The 21,382-nt window shown below is 31.0% G+C and overlaps 1 protein-coding gene across 1 annotated transcript; it reads right to left on the bottom strand.

Moving 5' to 3' along the window:
• Positions 1-9,475: 9,475 nt before the first annotated feature.
• Positions 9,476-20,759, bottom strand: ankrd29 (ankyrin repeat domain 29). Its single transcript, XM_073844684.1, has 10 exons — positions 20,517-20,759; positions 17,965-18,075; positions 17,787-17,885; positions 15,504-15,602; positions 15,313-15,411; positions 12,801-12,899; positions 12,623-12,721; positions 12,216-12,311; positions 12,037-12,135; positions 9,476-10,272 (listed from the first exon to the last, which is right to left on the bottom strand). The coding sequence occupies exons 1-10, from the start codon at positions 20,526-20,528 to the stop codon at positions 10,189-10,191; spliced, it is 897 nt and encodes a 298-aa protein (XP_073700785.1). The 5' UTR covers positions 20,529-20,759; the 3' UTR covers positions 9,476-10,188.
• Between the last annotated feature and the right edge of the window lie 623 nt (positions 20,760-21,382).

The following is a 21,382-nucleotide window of genomic DNA, read 5'->3' as shown; positions in this document are numbered from 1 at the left end:
CTGTAGAGTCCAGCTGCATTTTATAAATACTGTTGACAGTTGAGAGAGTTACCGTTACCGTGACAACTGCGGCGCATCTTTAGACAACAAAGAGGACCGCTTGGGCAACCACTAACTCTTGTCTCTGTCTCTTTCATTTGCAATTTAAGGTTAGTTAAATTTATTAAAATTGATACTAAACTTTAATTCACATGCTTTAATGTTTAAATAATTTGTTACAGTTGATTATTTTTGTAATTGTGAAATTCAAAGATACTTGTGTAAGAGGAAATTTCAAACATGTATCATTTAACTGAGTTGTTAATGTACTATACTTACCTGAAATACTTACCAATTTGTTATGAGTATGTCCAGATGTGTATAAGGAGGTTATTTATTTATTTATTTACTGTGATTTAAGTATTTTTATGTATTATTACCGTGTAACAAAGTATCAGTACAATGTGTATTAAAGACAACAAAGAGGACCGCTTGGGCAACCACTAACTCTTGTCTCTGTCTCTTTCATTTGCAATTTAAGAGAGTACTACAAATTTTGGAGGCACCGCTGGGATGTGTATAGGGTGGTTCATCTTCTTGACCAGCAGAGCCCCATCCTGTAACATTCATACTTACCTACAAGACAAGCAGCTGAGTGAAGTGGTTTTACGAAACTGATTGAGCAGTGCACGCACTTGAGGTACAGTGACTACAAGAGGCTGCAAAGTCAAGTCAGTGAGTAAACGTCCACTTTCATCATACTGTCAAGCCACTGCAGATAAAGATGGATACACTTCAGAGCCTTCAGGAAGAAATAGGTGAAAGACTGTGTACATTAACGCGAGGAAAGCTCATAGAACTCTGCCAGATCTTAAACATTTCTGCAGAGAACATTGGAAACACAACTCGCCTGACTTTAGTAAATCTTCTCAGTAATCATCTACTAAGAAAAGAACTAGAAGAGCTAGAGGATGGAGGCATGGCTGAGCTCCTCAGCATTAATGATAAATTAAGCAATCTGATGATGACCAATATTAATGGAACTGAGCTAAGAACAGAGTTAAGACCACCGGAAAGAGAAGTAAGAACAGATCAAAGACCATTTCGACAACTTGAAAATATGAATGAGTCTGCTATGTACTTAAGTCCTACCATCTCACAGAGTACAACAACGCAACAAGTAGCAATTGATCATACACTGGTTAGTGCTCCTCCCCTATTACAGAGACAAATCACACCAGCCGTGTGGCACAAAGACTTCAAAATTTCAGGCCTCATTGGTGAGCCAGGCCAGAAGGACAGATTGTCATTTTCAAGTCTTGCACGCCAAATAGAGAGTGGGTTAAATAAAGGCTATCTAGAACAAGATATCATTGATTCAGTCATCAGAGCAATCACTCCAGGGCTTCAGTTGCGTAGTTATCTTGAAGGCAAAGCAGACCTCACTCTTCCAACATTACGAAGAATCCTCCGTTCTCACTATCAAGAGAAAAATGCAACAGAACTATACAAACAGCTCACAGCAGAGGCCCAGCGTGCTAAAGAAACACCACAAAGTTTTCTCATTCGTGTTCTTGATCTGAGACAGAAAATTCTGTTCGCTTCACAAGAAGATGAGTCTGGCCTAAAATATGATCCAGCTTTAGTCCAAAACATGTTCCTTCATACTGTGCTAACTGGCCTACAGAATGATCGTATTCAGAGTGACCTCCAGCCATTCCTGTCTGACCCCACAATTTCAGATGAAGTGCTGTTGGAGAGATTAAATGTTGCTTGCTCCCATGAGACAGAGAGACAAAACAAACGGAAGTCCGAACGCAGTGCTGCTGTGCATGTCACGCAGTTAAATGAACCAAAACACCAAATAAAACAGACAAAAGTTGACCTGATGTCGCAACTGCAAAGCTTAAGCAATGAAATAATGCAAATTAAAGAGACAATTCAACAGCCCTCACCTGCTTCTCAGTGTTTTGCAGTCAGTAACAAGTCTCCGGCGACAATAGCAACTCATCAGCCACTGCAAGATTTCTCGCAAAGTTATCAGCCAGTAGCAGAGTGGAATAAAGAGCTGCCAAACCAAACATGGGGAGTAAGTCATAACACCTTTGAACAACATCACTATCCACTGCAGCCCCACCATCCTAAATCACAACAGAATGCAGTTTTGCAACAACAGTATATGGTATCACAGCCTTACAGTTTGCAACCATGTTTAATGCCAATACAGCAGCCCCTGCAACATACAGCATCAACACAGCATGCACCTCAGCCATCACGATATGCTGTTCCCTCACAGCTTCGTCCACCACAGTTGAATACAGCCCCTCAACAATATACACCACCACGACAGTACCCTCAGCAATTTCGGCAGCCACGTCCCCCAAGGACAAGACAGTGCTTCCATTGCCAGCAAAGGGGACCAGAGGAATTATGCACCCATTGTTTTTGTTGTGGTAGCAGTGAGCACTTTTCAGCAGGCTGCAGAACCAGAGGTGCAAGATTTCAAAGTAGAACACCTTTAAACGGAAATGGGTTGCCTCCACGGGACAGGGAGTGACCCGAACTGCAAAAACGTCCCACCAACGTCCAAAACAACACTTTGAAAATGAAGAAAAAGAGTTTGAACTGTCTCCACTTGATAACATTCTATCTGCTTCATGTCAAGTTAATAAATACTCACCCGTCACTTCTCTCATTGGCAAACAATGTCTGGTAACCTGCTACTTACAAGGACACAAAACTGAGGCATTATGGGACACAGGATCCCAAGTATGTATTGTAGATGAACGATGGAGAAACAAGTACATACCTGAAGTGAAACTGAAGGACATCTCTGAGGCAACAGAAGCTACAGGTGGCCTACAGCTTGTTGCGGCTAATGGGACCAGTATGCCTTATGTTGGATGGGTAGAGATTACTTTCAAATTGGCTTCCCCTGTTGATGGCGTAAAAGAGTTAGTTATTCCTGTCCTTGTCTTAAAAGACCAAAGGTTATCCAAACCAATAATCGGCTACAATGTGATCGAACAAGTGATGAGACAGAGTGAAGCAAGTGAAAACAGTGAAGTGAGTAAAGGACGTCTGCACAAGATTGTCAAGTATGCCTTCCCTGGCATGAAGAAAAATAAAATACAGACCTTCATTAATCTTGTGACTACTGAGAATCCTAGTGAATATTTGGTGAAGACAATGAAAGACACAGTGAATATACCAAAACGTTCAATAATGCAGGTACAATGTCAAGTTAAAGTGCCATACATGAAGCACGACACTGTTTTCTTGTTTGAACCACACTTAAATCCACACTGTCCAGATGGTCTGGAACCTCTGGAAACCCTACTAACTCTCAAGAAAGGAAGTCGTCCAGTGGTCAAGATCAGTGTACAGAATGTCACAGACCATGAGATAAGGCTTGTAGGAAAAACTGAGCTTGGGACAATACAATCAATAAAATCTGTACTACCAGCTGCAGCATCACATTGTGCAACAACAGCCATGATCAGTGAGATTCAGAATACCACAGATTCTAAAGAAAGTAACAGTGAAGAATTGTGGGACCCACCTGTTGATGTAAGCCAGTTACCTATGCACCAGCGAAGCAAAATAAAACAGTTACTACGAGAAGAGTGCCATTCATTTTCGAGGTCAGATGACGATATTGGGTGCATCAAAGGTCTCCAGCTAAGTATTTCTCTGACTGACGATACTCCTGTTGTCCGTATGTACACTTCAGTCCCCAAGCCACTGTATCAGGAAATGAAGGACTACCTGCATGACTTGATTGCCCAGGGCTGGATTGAGAAAACCCATTCACCTTACTCTTCACCAATCGTGTGTGTTCGTAAGAAAGATGGCAGCCTTAGGTTGTGCATTGACTATAGAGACCTCAATAGGAAGACACTACCTGATCGCCAGCCTATCCCGAGAGTACAAGACATTCTGGACAGTTTAGGTGGTAATGCCTGGTTTTCAGTATTAGATCAGGGCAAAGCTTACCATCAGGGTTTTATGTCCCCAGACAGCAGACACTTGACCGCATTCAGTACACCATGGGGCTTATATGAGTGGGTTCGTATCCCCTTCGGCCTCATGAACGCGCCTGCATCATTTCAGCATTTCATGGAGGAGTGCTTAGAAGGACTAAGAGATGAAATTTGTGTGCCCTACTTAGATGACATCCTGGTTTTCACGAAAACATTTGATGGACATCTTGAAGCAATAAAAAAAGTGTTGCAACGTCTACAAGCCCATGGAGTAAAGCTGAAGCCACGAAAGTGTGAGATGTTCAAGAATGAGGTTCGCTACTTAGGCCGCATTGTTTCTGCAGAAGGCAGTAAAATGGACCCTGAAGACACTGTCGCTGTAACAGCACTTAAAGAGAAGAGACCAAACACTGTGGGAGATCTACGGAAAATTCTCGGTCTACTAAGTTATTATCGCCAGTACATCAAAGACTTCTCAAGTATTGCTAAGCCCCTTTACGACCTTCTGAAGGGCAATGAGAAAACTGAGAGCACAAAGAAAGGAAACTGCAGAGTAGTAACCAATAGAAAAAGTCACATGGTGCCATCCAGTAAGCTGATTGAATGGACAGAGTATCACCAAGAAACACTGTCAAAGCTGATTGACTGTCTCGTTCAACCTCCAATATTGGGGTTCCCAGACTTTTCCAAACCATTTGTACTTCACACAGATGCGTCCAACCAAGGCCTGGGTGCTGTCCTGTATCAGAACCAGAACGGGAAGCTGAGAGTGATAGCATATGGTTCAAGAACATTGACCAATGCAGAGAGAAACTACCACCTGCACAGTGGAAAGCTGGAGTTCCTAGCCCTCAAATGGGCTATAACAGAAAAGTTTAGAGACTACCTATATTATGCACCTACCTTCACCGTGTACAGTGATAACAATCCCCTCACTTATGTGTTGTCCTCTGCAAAGTTAAATGCCACTGGATGCAGATGGGTCGCTGAACTTGCAGACTTCCATTTCACCATTCGTTATCGCCCAGGTAAAGAGAATGTGGATGCTGATTCACTGTCCAGAATGCCAGTTGATATAGAGACAGCAATGAGAGAATTTACAGAGGAGCTTTCATCAGAGTGTGTGGGAGCCACAATACAAGCTGTGGAGGTCCAGCACGACCCAGATCCACCCCTTACTTTAATCAGTCAGTGTGCACCAGCATGCATGGAGATTGGTGACAAACCCTGCAAATCATTATCAAAAGAGGAGATTCAGCAAGCACAAAGAGATGACAAGAATGTCAAAGAAATCATAGACTACTTGCAGTCAGAAACAAGACCGTCTTCAAAACAGTGTCGGTCAGCCAATCCTACAGTTAGAGGTCTAATGCGTGAGTGGGAAAAACTGGTGTTGGATGAATATGGCATACTGCACCGCAAAACATCACAACGAATGCAGCTAGTGTTGCCTGCCCAGTTTAAGAGTATTGTCTTGAGGGAATTGCATGATGAAATGGGTCATCAAGGCCTTGACCGCACAACCAGCCTCATTAGAGATCGATTTTTCTGGCCCTTCATGCAAAAGGATATTGAGCACTATGTCCTGAGAACCTGTTCATGCATAAAACAGAAAAAACCATGCAGAGAGACACGGGCACCTCTCAAAAGCATTAAGACAACACATCCATTTGAGTTAGTATCCATCGACTTCCTTCATTTGGACAAGTGCAAAGGAGGTTATGAGTATATCCTTGTGATTGTTGACCATTTCACTCGATTTGTGCAGGCATATGCTACAACTTCAAAATCTGGAAAAACTGTAGCAGACCGGTTGTTCAATGATTTTGCCCTAAGGTTTGGGTTCCCCTCACGAATTCACCATGACCAAGGCAGGGAATTCGAAAATCAACTCTTCGACCAGCTCCAAAAATACAGTGATATTACTGCCTCTAGGACGACCCCATACCACCCACAGGGAAATGGACAAGTAGAGAGATTCAATCGGACCATTCTGCAAATGCTCAAAACTCTCACAGAAAAACAGAAATTGAATTGGAAAGAGGCATTGAATAAGCTAGTGTTTGCCTACAATTGCACTAAAAGCGAAGTGACTGGATTCTCACCTTTCTACCTCATGTACGGCCGCTCTCCAAGGCTTCCAGTTGATGCATTGTTTGATCTCAATCCAGACAAGGGATCCATCGACCACAGTGAATATGTGGAGAGGTGGACAAAGGGTATGCAAGAGGCTTATGAGATCGCCAGTGAGCATGCAAAGAAGTGTATTGAGAGAAACAAAAGAAATTATGACCAAAAAGTTAGATGCACTAATCTATACCCTGGCAGCAGAGTTCTGGTGAGAAACCTAGCTCAAAAAGGGGGCCCAGGAAAACTAAGAAATTTCTGGGAGGATGAAGTCCACATTGTCATCCGCCAGGCTGCTGAAGATACTCCAATCTATGAAGTGAAACCAGAGCAGGGCAAAGGCCGATCAAGAGTGTTGCATCGTAATCACCTTCTCCCCTGTGATCACTTTCCTCAGGTTACCACATCAACTCAAAATGCCACACCAAAGCAAAAACATCAACAGAAAAGCACAGCTTTACCTGCAGGGAGAAGCGAGGAATATGAGCCAGAGAATGACAGTGAAAGTGATGATGAGTACTATGTGCAAGTTGAACCCTATCAGTTTAGAACACAGCCAAACAGTCAGGTGCAAAATAAAACCACACAACGCCTGTTACCTCCTGGTGAGAAATCATCAGCAAAGTTAGAACGAACGGTTGAGTTGTCAGTGTTGCCACACCAAGCTGAACGGAAACAAGATGAAATAGAACATGTTGACTTACCTGTTGAAGAAAGACACTTACCTGTTGAGGAACAACACTTACCTGCTGAGGAACACTGCTTACCTGAACAAAACTTACCTGTTGAAGAACAAAGTTTAAAAGAACGGCACTCACCTAGACAACACTTACCTGTTGAAGAACATCACTTACCTGCATGGAGGAATCCTGTAACGGAACCATCTAGAGTCCGACAACGAGGACCACCAAAGAGGTTCACATATGAAAAATTTGGAAATCCTACATGCCACAGTGTACAGAATGCAAGAAATGACTTTAACCCACACCCCATACACACATGGACACCAAATATGAATTCTTGGGTGCCAATGCCGATCCATTATTCTCAGCCCTCACTTATCTATTATCCAGCCATTTAAAGAATCTCAATGAACTTTCACTTGACCAGGTCTCAGATGGCACCGCAGAACTCTACTGACAAACTGCCATCATATTGACACTAACTGCCTTGACTGATTGCAAATAACTGTTGCCAGCTAAGGGACTGTGACACTTAATGAACTGTTGTTGGGCCGAAAAGAAAATATGGACTGTTTAAAGGCCTAGACAGAAAAAATGGACTCTGCACATTGAAAATATGGACTGTTAAAAGGCCCAGATAAATTAAATGGACTGAACATTTTGAAACGTTCCTTGGAGAACCTGAGAATGGCCTGAATCTGAGAACTTTCTGCACTTGAACTTGATTGTTTCCTGTATGGACTTCATTCTTAATGAACATTCCTTAGTGCCTTGATTCTGGGACTGTTTAGGGCACTAGCTCATTGAACTTGAATTCAGAAAGTTGATTATCAGCCTACAAGGACTGTCTGTGAAACAGGAACATGATATGTGATTATTAAATGTATGAATGTAAAAAAAAAAAAAAAGGGAAAATGTATTGAAAACATCACATGTGACCTGGTACTTTTACATGAGTGTGAAGTGAAATATATTGAAGTTTATGACTTTGAGAATACTGATGTCGGGACGACATCTTATTTGGTTGGAGAGAGTGTGAACCCTGCATAGTTTGGGCCATAAAAATATTCTATTGTTTGTATATATTTATTTTGTATCCATGCTATGTCTGTTTCTTTTTACATGTACATATGTGTTCAATTCAAGTTACTTTATTGTATGTTTAGTATAAGTTTGCACTGTAGAGTCCAGCTGCATTTTATAAATACTGTTGACAGTTGAGAGAGTTACCGTTACCGTGACAACTGCGGCGCATCTTTAGACAACAAAGAGGACCGCTTGGGCAACCACTAACTCTTGTCTCTGTCTCTTTCATTTGCAATTTAAGGTTAGTTAAATTTATTAAAATTGATACTAAACTTTAATTCACATGCTTTAATGTTTAAATAATTTGTTACAGTTGATTATTTTTGTAATTGTGAAATTCAAAGATACTTGTGTAAGAGGAAATTTCAAACATGTATCATTTAACTGAGTTGTTAATGTACTATACTTACCTGAAATACTTACCAATTTGTTATGAGTATGTCCAGATGTGTATAAGGAGGTTATTTATTTATTTATTTACTGTGATTTAAGTATTTTTATGTATTATTACCGTGTAACAAAGTATCAGTACAATGTGTATTAAAGACAACAAAGAGGACCGCTTGGGCAACCACTAACTCTTGTCTCTGTCTCTTTCATTTGCAATTTAAGAGAGTACTACATATATATATATATATAATGTATATATATATCAGAGGTTGCGTTAACCGAAAATTGTCCGTCATTGACGGATTTTTTTAATCAGTGACGGAAAAATCTGAAGGCTGTCCGTCATTTTGACAGATTACACTGTGGGTGATCTGTTGTAAATTGTAACAGTAATTCCCACCCCTGTCCAGTTGGTGGCGAGCGCGCTCCATTGTGGCAGCAGAGCACTGGATACAGAACAAACACTAAACTGTCACGACGAATCTTTTGCTACGCATTTGATACGCACATGCGAGCACCCAGTATAAACTACAGCGGTCTCACGCCACATTAAAGAGCGCCAAAACGGTATTTATTGCTTGAATTTCCTGATGAAATAGACAGAATTTGAAATCTGAGACTTTTTCATATTGAAAGTAAGAAAGCACAGAGCTTAATGGCTTATTGTGATTCATTAGTTATGCACACTACTGTTAATTCGTGAACTGAAAACAGCAAGATCAACTGAGATTCTTCTGTTCTCTTCATAAATAAGTGCATAAACCTATACAGTATGCTCGCCCTGTAGGTTCATGATTAAAAATGAAAATGTGAACAAAAATAAAAGCAATTAAATGTGTTATTATAATTAAAATATGAAAATTAAAATGACGGGTAATAATAGATTATGACGGAATTTTTACGACCCTGTCCGTCAAAATGACAGGCAATGTGGAAGTCTAACGCAACCTCTGATATATATATATATATATATATTTAAATAGTCATAAAATATGTTAAAAGCAGCATTTTCATTTCCATGTAACTTACAGTAAATTATAAATATATATAAATATGTAAAAAAATATATATAATATAAAAAAATAATTATTGTTCTAGCAATGTTTAAAATGAAATAGAAAATAAATAAAAGTCACATTTTTGTGTGTGTGTGTGTGTGTGTATATATATATATATATATATATATATATTATTATTTTTTTTTTTAAGTCATAAAAGACGTTAAAAGCAGCATTTCATTTCCATTTATTATTTTGACAAATATACATTTCAACATACTTCTCACACAGACAAAATGCTACATAAAATGTTAAGGAAACAAATATTTAAGCACCACGATTTTAACTTTTATAAAGAAAATATAAAGCCCAAATTCCATTTCAGCAGAAAATAAATATGGCAAGAAAAACTACTCATCAAAGAGCCAAGAATATTTTTTTATCTATTAATTATTGAGCTTTTTTAATTGTGTTGTGACTATTTTATTTATTTATTTTGACTGGAGTTTCCCTTTCTGTTTCAAGAGCTCTTTTAATAAAAACATGCTATTAATTAAAATATATTTGCAGGCTGCAAGACACTACTAAAATAATATTACCAAAATAATTTATTAATTTTATAAAACAAATTTAAACAAAAAACATAAGCTGCTTTTTTACAAAATATACAAATGTAATAAATGCTTTAGACTATTAACCAAAAAAAAAAAAAAAACATTATGTCTTAACATTTCCAAGATGAAGAATAAGCAATTCTGCTTTTCAGTGCATTTGTGTTTTTGCAAGCAAGCACCATTATAACACTGGCTGCAGGAGACAGGAAAGCTGTTACAGACAGCGGCTGCTCTGACTGGTCCTCTCTCAGGAGGATGTAGTGCATTCATTTTTCATCAACTTAAAACCAAAGATGGCAGAGAGCTATAAGACCAAACCCAGCAGTCATCAACTCTCTCCGTTGAGCAGGGGCAGTCGCAGGACTCTCAGGATGCGCTCGTTCTTCGTCAGATCCTCCGGCAGTTCATTGTTCTAGAGAAAAAATCGGATACCATCAGAACGTGCTGCAAACATGCCATTAAAACACCAGATAAAACCAGATTATCATTCATCTGTGCTTTTATGATCTACTATGAAGTGAATTCGATTACTGCAGCATTTACCATAGCTCTAGCTATTGCCTGCAATACATTTGTGATACTTAAATTACATACTCATCACTGACCCGTAGATGGCAGTGTTAGATATGAACAATATAACAATACCAGGGACCTCAAGCAACTACTTTTAACCTTTAAACTACTCATTTTAGACAAAACACCCTTTTAAACTACAATTTTACCTGAATACATTGGAAAATGCAAAATTTTAATAGACAACTTTCACAATTATTGTGTGTGTAATATGAATGTAAATATATATAAAATAGCAACTTAAAAAATATTTAAATGAATTCGTAATTTAGCAAGTTTCATCATTATTACAAATAAATTAATAACAATGAAATATACCTATATACTATTTGACAAATAAAAAATGTATTTAAAAAAATACAACTACTTATAATAATAAAATTTAAATATAGATTTTACAAATTACAATTGAAAAAATAATAAAATAAAATACAGAATAAAATATAAATGCGCATTTTAAGCAATTGAAATAATATATTTTGAAATATTTAATTCCCTCATAAAATATGTAAAAAAAAAATCTACATTTTCACCTATATTTATTGTTTAATAATAATAATAATAATAATAATAATAATAATAATAATGCAATAAAATATAATAATAAAATAAATCATATTAATATTTAAAAACATTTAAATATAAATATAACTGCACATTTTCAGCAAGCAACGATTTGCTTAAAAAAACTTTTTTTATCGTATTTTATGAGGGAATTAATCATTTCAAAATATATGTATATTTTAAAATATTTAATTCCCTCATAAAATACGATAAAAATATTTTTTTTACATTTATTGTTTTTACAAACAATAATATGAATAATAAAATCAAAATTCTAAAACAATAAACTATTACGCAATAAAAGCTAACAATAATAGCAATTAATATATCCATAGTTAAATAAAAAGAATTATATTTAATATATCAATATTTTAATAAATATAAAATATTAATTAAATTAATTATTATGCAAATTGTCAATGTAAAATACTATTTATGCAATTTATATATCTAGCACTAAAATATAATAATAAAATAACAATTAATATATTAATATTTAAAATGAAATTAAATACAGAATAAAATTAAAATATAAATGCACATTTTAAGCAATAAAATACATTCCCTCATAAAATACGTTAAAAATCACTCGTTTTGTTTACATTTATTGTTTATTGTATATTTAATATATCAACATTTTAATAAATATTAATAATACAGAATATTAGGCAAATTGTCAATGTCAAATACTATTAATGCAATTTATATATTTGGATTTGTTTTGAGCAATTTAAATAAAGCCTACAAATTGAAAAAATATTGTGGAAAATAAAATAAATTGCACAAATAAGATAAGATATATATAACAACTTAAATATATATTTAAATAATTTTGCAAGTTGTCCATGTAAATTAGTCTTAATATCATTTAAAACACTACTACTAATAATTATTAATAATTAAAAAATAAAATTTATTCATTAATTATGTAATAAAATATAATGATGAAATAAAATAATGACTGTATAAATGCATATATTTAAAAAACAAAAAAAAACTTGTGTGGATTAATATGTTATAATCCGTGTTTTAAACTTACCTTGTTGGGTAAAGCTGGATCTGCATTTGCCTTTAGCAGAAGTTCAACTGTTTTTGGATTCCCGCCCATGACGGCGGCGTGAAGAGCTGTAGAACCGTTCTAGATTGCACAACAAAACACATACAGTCAAAACCGAACCTCTTTTTGCACTTTTTGGACGTCAGATGACACTCTCGTACCTTCAGAAGGCCGAGTGAAGGGGAGAACTTGAGGAGCTCCTCAATGACGTTACAGTGGCCTTTATGTGCAGCCTTGAACAGAGCCGTGGAGCCGTCCTTCAGTCAGAAACACCAGAGATAACACAACACATCAGGCCTTTGTCAAACATTTCATGCATTTTTAATAGGCTTCTTTTCCACCTGGCTGAACAGTTTGTTTCAAGCCAGGGTACAATACAAAGAGATATGGGGAAAGAAATATTGTGGAAAATAAAATTAAATAAAGACAGGCTGGAATTAAATAATTAATAAACAACTATTAATTAAATAATAAAAATGTACTATAATTAAATTTTAATTAAAATAATTAATTAGTTAAATATATTAAAATTTGAAAAAAAAAAAAAAAAAAACATTTTTAAACATACTTTTCTATCTGCATCACGGTCTGCGCCTCGTAGAAGCAGAACTTTCACCACCTCACTGTGTCCCATCTGGGCTGCCATCCAGAGCGGAGCTGTGCCATCCTGACCCAAAAAACACAATCAACATGGAGAACAAATTGAAATACATAATAGCAAACCAAACACTGATTATTAATCAGACCTCTCGCGGTTGATTGACTTTAGCCCCAGATGACAAAAGCTGCCGTATTACGGTCACATATCCCTCTTGGGACGCCAAAAATAAGGCCGTCGCGCCATCCTGAAACAGACAAGATTAGAGAAAACTTTTCAGAAAAAATGTGACCTTTTATAAATCAAATAACATTACATTAAATGACAAATTAATAAAAAATTGTTATTAAACTAAAATAAATTAGTAAATATAATAGAAATTCTGAATTAGTTATTAAAAATAGGATGTAATTAAATAAATAAGAAAAAAGACAAAACAAAAAAAACAAACAAATACATAAATAAAAAAACATTAACATGAATTAATCATAAGATAAAACATACTAAATAAAAAAAATGAATAAATATTAACAAAACACCTAATTGAATAATACAAAAAAAACGAAATAAAATTAAACAAGTCATAAAATAAACTTAAAAATCACATTAGAATTAAATAATATGCCAAATAGGAATGTATTCAAAATAAATGAAAAAGTATATATAAATAATACTTATTAATAAAATAGAATAAAGAAAAGAATAACTTTTAACAATTATTATTAAATTACAATAGATTAATAAATGAAAATTAATATAATAAATATAAGATAATAAACCCTAATTAAATATTAATATATTAAAACCCTAATATTAAGATATTGAATTAAATAAAATTAAAATAAGACAAAAGAATAAATGTTATATTAAATTAAAATTAATAAAATAATATTAATTCTGAGTTAATTAATAAATATAAGATAATAAAACTCATAAACATAACATTAACGTTAATTAATCATAAAATAAAAAAAATACTAAAATAAAAAATTGATAAATATAACAAAACACCTAATACAATTAAAAATTAAATAATATCACATTAGATTAAAATAATATACAAATCAGGAATCTATTCAAAATAAATGAAAATATATATAATTCATATTTAATAATAACATAGAATAAAGAAAATCCCTAATTAAATATTAAGATAATAAATCCCTAATTAAATAAAATAGAAATAAGACAAAATAAAAACAAATAAAAATATTATATTCAAAATATAATGAATAAACATCATATTAATTCTGAGTCAATTAATAAATGGAAAAAAATAATACTTATTAAAAAGTAAATAAGACAAAATAAAAATCTAACAAATAAACATTAAGTTAAAATAAGATTAAATTTGATTAATCATACAATTAAAAAATAATTAAAATAAAAAATGAATAAGTATAACAAAACAACTAATTAAATTTATAATAGTATTAATAGTTATTAATAGTAATAATAATAATAAATAATAATAATAATAAAATAAATCAAATTAAACAAATAAGTCATAAAATAAACTTAAAAATCACATTAGATTAAAATAAAATACAAAATAGGAATCTATTCAAATTAAAATATATATATATAATTAATATTTATTAATAAAATAGAATTAAAAATTAGTATAAAACCCTAATTAAATCAAATAGAATTAAGACAAAATAAAAACAAACAAATGAATAAATAAATATTACATTCAAATTCAAATTAATATACTTAATATTAATTCTGTATCAATTCATAAATGAAAGATAATACAACTTAAATGATTAAATAAAATAGAAATAAGACCAAATAAAAATCAAACAAATAAACATTAAATTAAAATAACATTAACTTGAATTAGTTATAAAATTAAAAAATACTAAAATAAAAAATTAATAAATAACAAATCACCTAATTAAAAATTAAATTAAATTAATAATAAGTCTCCAATAAACTCTATGATAATAATAAACTCTAATTAAAAAAATAACAAATAAACATTCAATTAAAAAAACAGTAACATTAATTATTCAAAACATTAAAAAATGAATAAATATAACAAAACAGCTAATTAAATAAAAAAGATAGAATTACGCAAATTATAAGTCATAAAATATACTTAAAAATCACAATAGATTGAAATTATATACAAAATAGGAATCTATTTAAAATAAATGAAAAAATATATAATTAATATTTATTAATAAAAAATAATTAAATTAATTTAAATTAATAATATATTAAAGAAATATTAGATTAAATTAAAATAGCATTACACTGCATACAAATTTTAAAAAATTAAATTAAAAATAAATTAATAAGATAATAAATGTATCAACATATAAACAAACAAACAAACATATATAACATTAAATTAAAATTCCATGATATTAAAAATAAATAAATAAATAAATAAATAAATGAACATTAGACTGAAATAACATTAAATTAAACAAAAATTAATAAACAATTTATGGAATGACATCATTACTACTAATATGATTCTTTCCAAAACAAGCTCAAACTACTAAAACGAACATTTCCACCAAATTATCTGAAAGTATTTGGTGTCTCCCAAGGATCTGTTTTCATTTAAACAGTGTCCTGTTCCTAAGAGCAGAGTCTAAACACTTAGAGGAACTGGCATAAACATGCAGCGCCTCATGTTGACTAACATTGAGCTGGTCGTGGACATTGGCGCCGTTCTTCAGCAGGGTCTCCACCACTTTGGAGTGACCGTACTGACAGGCCGCCGACAGCGCCGTGCCTCCATCCTAAAAACCACAAACCAGTCCATTCTGAATGATCAGATTCATTTAAAGTCACAGCATACTTCCGTTTTATTTTGGGCTCAAACATACCGCACCTTTGTCTGAAACTCTGTGGACGCTCCAAACTCAAACAGGAGCTTGACGATTTCATTGTGGCCCTGCTGTGAAGCAAAGAAGAGGGCAGTGGAACCTGTCTGGAGGAACAGTGACATCATCAGCAGCACAAACACAAATTACATTAGCACTTACTACTGCACTACTAACAACCTGACACTCCAGCTATATACAGTATATTTAGCTCAGACAGAAATAACTTTCACTGCGGTTTATTGCTAGGAAGATGTCTACAGAAATGCCAAGGAGTAAAATAAAACATAAAAAGCCAAAACAAAATTAGATAGATAGATAGATAGATAGATAGATAGATAGATAGATAGATAGATAGATAGATAGATAGATAGATAGATAGATAATAAATAATAAAAATAATATAAATAATGCAAAATAAAATACATAATAGGAAAAATAATAAATATAATAAATTAAATAATTAAAATAAATAATAATGAACTAAATAACAAAAATATTAAAAAAAAATCATACAATAAAATAAATCATAAAATAAAAATCACGAAATTAAATAAATAATAGGAAAAAAAAACAAATAATTGAATGTTGAATGAATTTATAATAGTTTAAAATAACATTAAGGTAAATAAAAATAATTTAAAAATATTAACTTAAAACAAAATAAATCAAATAATAAATAAAATCGACTAAAACCACTGAATTAGATTAAATTAAGTTTACATTAAATAAAATTAGGAAATTAAAAATGTATTTTTTTTAAAAATGCATGAATATAATATAAATGTGCAAATAAAAAATCTAATTACATTTAATAAACAATATATTTTATTATAAATATAGCAATTAAAAAAATAATAAAATTAAACAAAAAAAGACAAAAGAAATAAAATAGTAAATAAAACAAAATAGTGAATTACATTAAAATAACTTTACATTAAATAAATAATATATTTCATAATATTATTTTATACATTTATATTTTATAATTTTCATAATGAATAATATATTTTATAATAAATATAATTAATAAAATAAATGCATAATTGCACAAAAATGAATGTATAACTAAAATATAATTAATAAATAATATATTTTATTAGAAATATAATGCTAGTGAGGAAAATAAAAATAATACAAAAATAAACAAACAGACAGATAGAGATTATATTATATTAAAATAATACATTAAAGAAAAAATAAAGAAAAAATATAAATATTAAAATAATTATTACATATAATATAATACAAAATCCATTCAATAAAATTAATAATAGAACAAAATAAAAAATAAACTAACAAATAAATTACAAAAATTTGTTAAAAATAATTGCATAAATATATTATAAATGTGTACATTAAAATCTAATTAAATATAATAAATAATATATTTTATCATAAGTATGATTATTTAAAAAATGCATATATAATAAAAATGAATGAATTAATTAAATGAATATAAGACAAAATGATTGAATAAATAAATGTGATAAAAATAAATATAATAGATTAAAATAACTACATAAATTATTAGATATAATAATGAAAGATCTAAATAAAAATAAAATAAAAACAAACAAATAAATATTGCATTAGATCAAAATAACACTATATTAAATAAAATACAATTAAAATAAATGACTAAATATAATAATAAAATCTAATTAAGTTAAACACAATCAAAAAACATAATATGAATGTGTAAAAAATAAATGAAAAATCTTATTAAATGTCATATTTTATCATAAAATATAATAATTCAAATAAATGCATAATTCTAATATAAATGTATAACTAAAAAATCTAATAAATAAGGTATTTTATTCTATATATAATAAAAATGTAATTGAATAAATAAAAAGTAACAAAATTAATATAGAAATAAATGTAATAAAAAATGTATATATTAGACTAAAACACCACCATAAATTCATAAACATAATAATGAAAGATCTAAATAAAATAAATAAAAACAATAAAAACAGCAAACAAATAAATATCGCATTAGATTAAAAAAAAACATTATATCACATACATTTTCAAATAAATACATAAATATAATAACCAAATTATTAAATTAAATACAATCACACATAATAAATTAAATTACAATTAAATAAAATCAAAATATCTCATCAAAATGAATTAATAAATAAATAGTTAAATTAATAGTTTAAAAAGTGAACATGCATAACTTTAACAACAAGTCTAATTTAAAATAGAATGACTGTAAAGTTATATTTTAAGTATAAAACAGTCCATTATAACAGCAATATAGAAGAAATCTGTACCTCTCTCTGGACATTAATATCTGAACCTTGCATGATGAGTTCCCGGACACACTCATAATGGCCGCTGTATGAAGCCACCATTAATGCTGTGGTGCCGTACTGTGAAAACACACAGGAAGCTTTATCATATGCCATACAATCCCTCCAACAATGAAGCATGTATGAAAGAAGCTCATACTCCATCTTTGCAGTCGACATCCACTCGGCCGCTGTTCAACAACAGCTGAAGCAAAGCCAAGTTTCCTTTCCTCGCTGCCCAAAACACAGCGTTGGCAAGCGGCGTCTCCTTCTGTCAGACACGTAAACAAACACACAAACACACACACATGCATCACTTATATGAGAGATCACACTATTATAGCACATGTGGACAATAACATGATTCATTCATAAAATATATTACAACATTACTGAAGGACTGCTGAAACAATATCGACAAATTTTCCTAGTCAACATCGAGGGTCGAAAAAATTGGCAAAGTAATATTACTAAACATAATATCATTAGAGGCTTGTTAAAGAAAAAATAAAACTATAAAAAGCATTAAACTAATTAAAATTTAATAAAACATTTTATATATACACATGATATATATATATATATATATATACACACATAATATATATATATATTAGGGCTGGGCAATTTGGCTTAGAATCAAAATCTCGATTAATTGAACATTTTAACCCGATTACGATTAATGAACGATTATTTTATTTATTAATAAAATTATATTTAATTATATTTATATAATTTTTTTTTTTTTGCCCTCATAGTTCACTGACAAGTTTTGTACAGTAAATATGCTCACATATTACAAGCGAGAGATTTTTGGATGAAGGGTGCATTACTTGATTTTAAAATAATTGAAGGAAACACACTATCTACGATCTATGATTATTAATTGAACATCAGTGTTGAACAACTGAAATTAAAGCAAGCATTGCTTAAAACGAAAAGTCACATTTTTCTTAAATTAGTGAAAATAAATAACTTGCACTATTGGAAACAAAATAAATAATTTTCAATGTTTTTAATATTAAAAGTAGAAAATAAGCAGTATCTCCTCTAAATAAAATTACCCTTGTATATCCTGTAAATACTTTTTACTGTATAAATACTGTTTAAGCTCTCCATCGACATGTCGGCGGAATAACGGAACGGAGCGCTTGTGTTTTTTAAAGGGAAAGTAATTGAAATAATCTTCCTGGAAAAATTTTAACGATTATAGGTTCTGAATGTCGATTTCGATTATTTTTCGATTAATCGCCCAGCCCTAATATATATATATATATATATATATATATATATATATATATACTCAATATTTTATCATTAGAGGCTTGTTAAAGAAAAAATAAAAAGATAGAAAGCATTAAAATAATAAAAATTTAATAAAACATATATATTATATATATATATATATAGATATAGATATAATGATATTATTAAATTAATAAATAATACATTCATAATTATAAATAACAAAATAATTAATGTTTATTATATATATATATATATATATATATATATATATATATATATATATACAATTAATAATTTATATTATTAATTAATAAACATGAATAACAATAATTAACACACACACACACACACACACACACACACACACACACTCACACACACTCAATATATATAGAATAAATTACTTATATTATTACATTAATAAATAATAAATGAATAATTAATGTTTATTTTATATATATAAAATTTATATTATTAATTAATAAATAATCTTTAATTGATCATTAAATAAATCATTAAATATTCATTATAATAAATAATTTATAAAAGGCTATAAAAACAAATATATGTATTTTAATTAACTGATTATTCATATTTATTATGCAAACTGTATATTTAATACAATGAGGCATAATTTTCAGATTTTAAAGTTTAAATACAATGAGGCGTAATTTTCAGATTTTAAAGTTTAAATGAGTAGTGTCACTATGCAAAAAAAAAATTCAAAAAAGTTTTTATATTTAATGTAAATCTATATTAATATAAATATATGAATTAAGAAGAGTATCATATATTTTTATTACGGATTTGTAATTTTGTTTGACTCATATGATATGAGTCAAACAAAATTACAAATCCGTAATAAAAATATATTTTTTAGTTTTCGTTTTGTAAGATACATTTTATTTTTATACTGTAAATTAAAAAATTTAAAAACATGACAGTAAAATATAACATTAATACAAAGTGTAGGATATGAGTCATGTTAAACTAAATTACAGCAAAAAAAAAGTTTGTATTTATTATTTTAATTTTGCATTGAAAATTTTAACTATTCACTATATAAAAATATTCTGTAGTATAAAATATAATGTGATATATAATAAAGTATAATATAACATTCATTTTAATTTAAATTAAAATAATCAAGTACAGTAAAATAAGTGTAGCATTTTAATCCATATATAAACCATATGAAATTAAAAAAATTTAAGAGGATCACAAAAAAATGTAGGCCTGCTATCTTATTACAGTATGCGATATTTTAGCGTAAACTAAGGTTACCATGGTGATTTTAGGAAGGGTGGGGTAGGCAGACACTCGGTCATAAGGCCATGAAGACGCCCGTGACTGATAGACAAACTCTCATAAATCGTTATTCGGTAACATGTTTATTCCTGTTCGTTTTAAAGCATATTTAGATTACACGGTTAATGTTTTAACAGAGCAAATGTTCATGTTTACCTTGAAAGACATGCTAGCAATCTCATTCGTGCCTCATCTTGCTGGTATGCTCTGTGTTCTTTACAATGTCCGTCCGCAGCGCCCATTCATCCCTATGGAGACCTGACTGAACGGATATACGCTGTTGTTTACCGCAGTGAGTGTTTCACGGAACCGCGCCAGCACGAACATGAGCGAGCAGCTTTTGCATCAGCTGCGAATTCCCTTGAATCCCCCTCCTCAGTCTCTCTGACTCTCTCTCTCTCTCTCTCTCTCTCTCTCTCTCTCTCTCTCTCTCTCTCTCACACACACACACACACACACACACACACACACACACAGTAAAGGTGTTCGAATCGTGAAAGAATCGATCTTGTGAGTCGAATCTTTGTTATGAATCAGTTGAACCAAACCCGATCAGAACGATTAACGAATCGATTTTAATTCTAAATGCGCTGATAGTACGAACGTTTAGAGTAAAGCTAGGGTTTGACAGACTATTGAGGAGTAAAATGAGTAGCTTTAATAGCCAAATAATTAAGAAATATTACAAATAAATATGCAACCAGCAAAATAAGCTTCATCTGCCTTATTTTTGATGTAAGAGTGGGCGTGGCCATTTTGTAAATTTTATTGGTCAGACTTCCGGTCTCATCAGCATCCAGCTATTTTTAGCTGTACAAAACAGCTTGTTTTGATGCTTGATATTGCAAATTGGCGTGTCTTACCATATTATTTTAATTAATAAGAATGGATATGGTGCAATTTTCTATGTGATATCGCAATATGTGCCTTAAAATGAAGTTAAATCTATATATAGCTCTGCTTTTAGATACGATTTCTTTAAAGATGCATAAAGAGTTCTATTAAGTATTTTGATAATTCTT

The sequence above is a fragment of the Garra rufa genome, chromosome 7 (assembly GCF_049309525.1).
Source record: "Garra rufa chromosome 7, GarRuf1.0, whole genome shotgun sequence".
Taxonomy (NCBI): domain Eukaryota; kingdom Metazoa; phylum Chordata; class Actinopteri; order Cypriniformes; family Cyprinidae; genus Garra; species Garra rufa.
Note: the sequence above shows the minus strand (reverse complement) of the source record. Positions and strands in the feature narration are given on the sequence as shown.